This window comes from Cenococcum geophilum (assembly GCF_001692895.1).
Source record: "Cenococcum geophilum 1.58 unplaced genomic scaffold K441scaffold_18, whole genome shotgun sequence".
Lineage (NCBI taxonomy): Eukaryota > Fungi > Ascomycota > Dothideomycetes > Gloniales > Gloniaceae > Cenococcum > Cenococcum geophilum.
In genome coordinates, this window is record NW_027137576.1 from 1283913 (window position 1) to 1290811 (window position 6899).

The 6899-nt window shown below is 36.3% G+C and overlaps 1 protein-coding gene across 1 annotated transcript; it reads right to left on the reverse strand.

Moving 5' to 3' along the window:
* Positions 1-241: 241 nt before the first annotated feature.
* K441DRAFT_659094 (uncharacterized protein) lies at positions 242-905 on the reverse strand. Its single transcript, XM_067648464.1, has 3 exons — positions 789-905; positions 580-623; positions 242-546 (listed from the first exon to the last, which is right to left on the reverse strand). The coding sequence occupies exons 1-3, from the start codon at positions 841-843 to the stop codon at positions 262-264; spliced, it is 384 nt and encodes a 127-aa protein (XP_067504590.1). The 5' UTR covers positions 844-905; the 3' UTR covers positions 242-261.
* Between the last annotated feature and the right edge of the window lie 5994 nt (positions 906-6899).

Below are 6899 nucleotides of genomic sequence, written 5' to 3' on the forward strand. Positions count from 1 at the left end.
GCTAACGTTAGTGTCCCTTAAGGTAGCCCTCTTCCATCGTTCCTAGTCTTGTACTAAGTAATGTCTTACGAGATCTGTTAGGGTCTTAGGGTCTAAAACAAGCCTCTAGAAGTCTTTAACTCTGTTAGGAAAACCTTTAGCCACGATATACCTATAGTAGTCTCCATCCTGAACATAAGCTGTGATAGGTTTAATCTGGTCGTCGAGCCATTTTTGTATAGAATTCAGTTAAATATATATATGGTTATTAAGGCTTTGCGTCTAGTTAAAAAGGCTATTCTTAACGTCGTCTATTTGCATTTCTAACGACATTACTTGCAACTTAACGTCGTTGACTTGTGTCTTGACCTCCGCAACCTCTGTCTTGATTTCCGCAACCTTCTTGTCAACCTTATCAACCTTCTTGTCAACCTTATCAACCTTCTTATCAACCTCATTAACCTTCTTGTCAACCTCATTAACCTTCTTGTTAACCTTATTAACCTTCTTGTCAACCTTATCAACCTTCTTGTCAACCTCATCAACCTTCTTGTCAACCTCATCAACCTAAGCTTTAACTTCCGCAACCTCGGCCTTGACTTCTTCGACCTTTATATTAACTCTTTCTACCCCCTCTTTTACCTCTACTACCCTTATAGCCTAGGGAGCATTATTATTGTATAGATAGGCCGTTAAAGTGCTTAAGGTCACGATAGCGTTGTTAAGGTAGGGGTGGAGATCCGTAGAGAGGTTCTTAGGTTAATGAGGTAGGGTAATGGAGGTGGTGGTGTAATTAGAGACCTTTTAACGGAGGCTCTTTAATGTAGTATAGGAAGGTTCGAACGGAAGAGCTAATGGAGCCATACTATCGGTGATATTGCTACTGGTTCTGTCGCGTATATTTAATGTCTAGGTAATAGATACTCGTATATTTTAATGAGAATAATGATAGAGTCCTGCGGGGTAGGCAGTTGTTAAAGGTTAGATTTAACTTTAATTATGTGTACCTAAGCGAACTAATGGCAGAGGCTTGCTCAGAAGTTAAGACACGTAGGTTCTTTAAGTGGTCCAAATTGATTCCTTTTGATTTTGATTTGATCGATCGATTTGACCAAATCGTTCCTTGTTTGCTGGCTGTACGTTTGAACGATTGATGTCTGGTGTAACTGGTCGTTAAGGTCGTTCGCTTTCGATTTGAAAGGGTCAAGAAGGGTCCAGTTAGCGTCTTGGCGAAACCTTATTTTGACGTTTTAATTCGTCGGTTCGTTCGTCGGTCGGGTCGTACGGTCGGGGTTATATACTTGATTTGATCGTTTATGCCTCCCTAGAAGGCCTTAATTTAATTGATTCGATTTGGTAATAGGCCTATATTAAGGCTCTAGTTTGATTAGATCGACCCAGTCGAATTGATCTGGTGTTCGCTAGATGTAGGGGTATTAGGTAATTTCTGGTAGGTTCTTTCAGGGGTCCTTGTCCGTGCGTGTCTGGTTCTTAGGGTCGTGGTCGTGTTCGTGTGCTGTTCGTGTTCCGTTCGTGTTCCGTTTGTGTTCCGTTCGTGTTCTTAGGGTTCTGGTTCTGGTTCTAGTTCTGGTTCTTAGGGTCCTGTTCTGTGTCCTTAGGGTCCTGTTCTGTGTCCTTGTAGATATTTTTGAGTTCCTTCTCAGGAAGAAAGGGTGGTTGGTCTTGATATAATGTTAGCGACTCAGTCAATCGAGGCACGAGCGCGGCAAGAGGGACGCGCAAGCCTGTACGATTGGTAGTCTATTAACGAGAATATCAAGACGAGGACTAGAAGAAGGTCGAGGAAAGGACACGTCTATATACATGGCGCCAAGGCTCCAGACGAGCCCCTGACGAGGGTCTGTAACAGTGCCGTAACAGAGGAGAACTGTATAATATACTCGAAGCAAAACTATAGGTCTTTTATAACTGTTGTAATAAGGTTAGAATTTAACGCTACTAGTACTATTATACTTTCTCTGTTATGTTAAAGGGACGGGCGGCAACATTCTATTACAACTATATTGCGGGTAAAAACTATAACTTTAATATAATGCTTTAGCTTACCAGAGCCCACTTTAAGACCAATAAGAATTGCTAACTTTATATATCTGAATGGCGGGAGACTATATTCTAGAGAGTTATTGCTTCTAACCCAATAAAGACTTATTTAGAGTGCCTTTAACTACTCTTTAATAAACTCTAGAAAATTTAACGTAGCCTTATTAAAACTTACTAAAATAAGAACAGCCTAAGGGACCAGGTTATCTCAGCATGCTATAGCGTTCCTAAGTATAACTTAGCGCTATATAAACCTATAGATACGTTTAAAGGAGTATATACTAAGCTACGCTCTACTATAGGTACTATAATACGAATATAAGAATCTTAACAGTTCTATACCGAAAACCCTACCTAACTAAGTATTCCTAACCAACATGATTATAACTGGACTAATTAAATATATGGTAGCCGTAGTAGGGAATATAAAAGAGGGTATAATTAACGTCGACTATAAGGTAATTATAGAGGTCCTTATAGAGGTTTATTTCAAAGTAATTGCTAGAAGAAATACTACGTTTATAAGAAGCTAAATTACTAGTTAACTAGACACTCCCTTAATGAGCGAAAAGAGGTATATAATAAGTTCCGTTAGAGTATAAGAAATATTAGAAATTACAAGGTCACTACGGCCTACTTCTAAAGCTTCCTAGTTTAATATAAAGGCGTAGAAGACCTTAAGGGTGAGGTTAATAAAACCGAACAGTTTCTTATAAATATGGAAATTAAGGACTACTTACCTAACTAATACTTTACTAAGTATGGTGAGGTAAATAGCATATAAACCGTCGCTGTCCTTAATAACCAATTTACGCTCCATTCTATTACGAAGTCAGATATCTTTAATAAGCCAAAGGAGAGCTTCGCGTTTTTCTTTAACAATAGATACTTGGCGAACGTCTTCTATAGTATTATACCAGATACTGGAGCCGTAGGAGTATCTATAGCAGGAGAACCTTAAGTTTAAGCCCTTTAGTAGCTTAATAGCTCTATTTAGATTAACCATTCAACAGCAGGCTAGCATACGATTTGTTTTAGTAAAGGTACTACAATCTCTCTTGGTATAATTAGGGTTTAAACCCCCTTAGGGTATATTAGTTTTTACGTTGTTCCTATAAACACTCCGTTTCTATTTTGCATTAAAGATATAGATAAGTTAGGCGTTAGGCTTAATAATTTTAAGAATATACTTATTTAGGGAGATAATTAGGTGCCTGTTGTGCGCAAGTAGGGTTACCCCTAGTTGCTCCTTTATTAACTAGAAAAGAGTATTACTTAAAGCCACTTAACTAAGTTAGAATTACGCCAACTATACCGTCGTTTTGGCCACCTATCTATTTATTAATTACTTAGGGTTCTTTAGCGAGTAGGCCATAAAGTTAAGGTTAAGGTAATTAAGTATCTTATAAAGTATTGCTATTATTACTAAATAAACCAGAAGTCCCCTAGCCGATTTAAGTTTACCCTTAAGGATAACTATAACTTTAACTTCTGTATTATTATTAACGTTATATATCTTAGCGGTAAGCCAGTGCTCTAAGTTATTAACTTCTTAACCTCCTTTTAAGCCGCGCGTTTCTTAAAAGATATATTAGCTAGAAACGTATAGGAGACCCTTTAGTTATACTAAATTAATGTCTATTTAGGACCCCTTAATTAAATTATCTATAATATAGGAAAGAACTTCTTATCTATAAAGTTTTGATAATAGATAAAGGCAATAGCAATTAAGGTTAAGGAAGTCCCTATTAAGGTATATAATAGTATTAGAAAAGTGGAACAATATTACGCGCCATTACGCCGCGTATATAAGATTATCTCTTTGGAACTAAAAAACGCTAGCGAAGAACTTACTTTGTAAATAGCTGTTAAAGCTATTAACGATTCCGCTGGCCCAAATAGACTCATACCTATATTGCTAGTCTTTAGCGCCTACCCTTAAATAACTAACAATTCTCTACTATCTCCCTCCGTTGTATAATAAGCTAAGGCTATTTGCAAGGTAACAAAGAAGGTGCAACGTCTCTACGCTACACGCCAGGTCAACAACGCACTAGAAATAAGAAATGGCCTAAATACCTTAACTACACTTAATCTACCACTCTAGTCTAAGGTACGCGTATAGTATAAAAAGGGAGAATAGTTAGGCCCATACCAACTTATTACAATTAATAGTTAAACTTGCACTATTTAGATGCCTTATAGACCTACTTAATTCTATTTAACTGTTATTAAGCCTTACTATAAAGATAACAATTCCGAGCCTTTATAGGATACCCTAGAAGATGCCCTAGAAGAGAACTACAATTAATATACTCTAGAAGGCGACTACGATCCTAATATAATTATAGTAGATACGCCATAACCACGACGCGGCAGAGGTTGCCTAAAGGGATTACGAAATTGCCAATATCTTGTTGATTTTGAAGAACAATTTGTTACCGTTATTGAGAATGGACTCCAAAAGGAAGGTCGTATTACAACTTTAGGAGCTCCTTTCTAAGCATCCGATAAGTAGGAGATCGATAGTCTTATTGCAAGAGGAGTCTTTAAATTTAAGAAGTATGACCCTACTAAGTTCGATGGAGTTCGCATCTTTAAGTTAAAAATGGTCAATAAGATTAAGGGCAAAGCTACTAACGCCCTATTTAAGAAATCAAGGCTTATTATCTAAGGCTACAACGATAATAGTAAGGAGGTAATTCTTACGCAGTTTTCTATAATTTAATAAGCTAGTCAACAAGTTATTATTACGCTAGCTCCCTCCTTAATAAAGAATAGAATGGCGGTTTATTTATAAGATATTACTTAAGCCTACACCTAATTAGAGACACACCTTTAGCGCTTAATATTAGCATACCTTCTAGAGCAAATTTGCTACTAGTATCCTAAAGATATAATTATAGTTATGCTTAAGCCATTATATAGGATCATAGAGGTAGGAACTTACTAGTAGGCTACCTATAGCAAGCACTATAAAGAGAAGCTTTTAATAACTACTTCTACATTCAATCCCTACTTCCTTATTATAACTACAGGAACTCCATTTAGAATTATTAGTATATAAACTAATAATATAATTATCTTAGGAGACAACCAATTCTTAGCTCTTAAAGAAGACAAGCTAGTGAAGGTAAATCTTATAGTAAAGCTAAAGGAAAAGCTTAGTTTAACAATACTATTACTCTTTAACGGATGCATCCTCTCCCTAAATAAGGATTCTATTGCTCTGCGCCAAAAGGGTTAAGGTAAGAAGATCAACGTTATTAACGCTAATTCTTTAAAGTAAGGATACGTGGAGTAACACGCTTGCGAAGCTTATGTTGCTTCTATCTATTAACCCAAGGCTTTATTTAATCTCTCTATTGCCGCCTAACACTAGGAACTAACTAAGGATGATATCCTTGCCCTAAATAAGCGTCTTTTTTGGTAAATAAACCATCTCAATTAGGGACTACTCTACGTGCCTATTAATCTTCCTACCGCTAAGCTCTTTATATTTGTTAATAGATTATTTATAAATAATAAAGATTTTAGCTCCCAGTTGGGATATAAGATTATTATTGCGAATAAATTTACTAGAGAGAATAACTTTACAATCTATGGTAATCTTATCTATTAAAGCTTAACTAAGGGTAAGCGCGTTACCTAAAGTATTTTAGCGTCAGAAATATATAAAATAGTTGGCGGAGTTAATATAGCAATTGCAATTAGAACTACCCTAAAGATAATTATAGATCGACTCGAACTTCCTATTATCCCTATAATTATATACACCGACTTATATTCCCTCTATAAGTATTTAGTTAAGCTCGGTACTATAAAGGAGAAGCGCCTTATAATCAATATTATAGCACTTTAGCAATCCTACGAGCGTTAAGAACTCTTTAAGATTTAATGGATTAATGGCCAAAATAACCTAGTAGATGCGATAACGAAGGCAAACCCAAACAAGGCACTAAAGATATTTATTAACATAAATACTCTACGTATATAAGTTAAAGGTTGGGTTAAAAGGGAGTCCATAGAAATTTCTTAGTTACGTAAGGTCTTAAGATGTCTAGGAACTTTGACCGGCGGTTAAAGTTATCTAATTAGTTAGATTCTCTTGCCAAGACTTTTTAGAGTATAATATTCTGTAAACCCTAACTTAACCCAGCCAATTAGGATTTTTTATCCCTAGGATGGAAAAATCGCTATTAGCTCGCTTACTACTAGCGCCTTGGCGGCCCTCTAAACAAGATATCTTACTATAACTCTTAAGTAAGAAGGCACTACGTGCTAAGAGGTAAATTTTGGAACAGCGAGACTTATATTACAATGGCAATAGTAAGTAAGGAGGATTGATATTTGCTACGCTAGTTAAGCGGTATATATATATATAGATAGCAACTATAAAAGAAGAGTTGCCAGTGTTGGGAATAAAGGCAAGTAGTCACCATATAAGGCAAATTGCCATTACAGGTGGCAAGTTGCCGTTACATGCGGTAAGTTGCCGTTACGTGCGGCAAGTTGCCATCACGTATCGCCGCGGCAGTAGCGTAGCGAGGAGCCTTAAGCTCCTCGCCCTCCCTAATATATACAAGAACAATCATTATACTATCTACGAACCGTAGCTACATAATACCCCCTTATATAACCAACAGTATCGATAACGATTGTTTGGATTTTACCTAACCCTGATTTACTATATAGTGGAAAATCTATAGTAAATCTTTAAAATCACCTTATAAGTAAGCATTAAATTAATTATCTAGTTAACGGCCTAGGCATTTGTATAATAGTAAAGATACGGTTTAAGGAGTTATATAAGAGGCTCTTAACTATTAATTAAGGAGAAGAAATTAGATTATACTCTA

Bases quoted from the DNA above. Each gene is read 5' to 3' on its own strand.
- K441DRAFT_659094 (XM_067648464.1), bottom strand. From the start codon at position 843: ATGGCTCCATTAGCTCTTCCGTTCGAACCTTCCTATACTACATTAAAG. The intron at 624-788 runs GTTAAAAGGTCT...TAAGGGTAGTAG, and splicing joins TACTACATTAAAGAGCCTCC to AGGTAAAAGAGGGGGTAGAA. The intron at 547-579 runs GTCAAGGCCGAG...GTTAAAGCTTAG, and splicing joins TTAATATAAAGGTCGAAGAA to GTTGATGAGGTTGACAAGAA.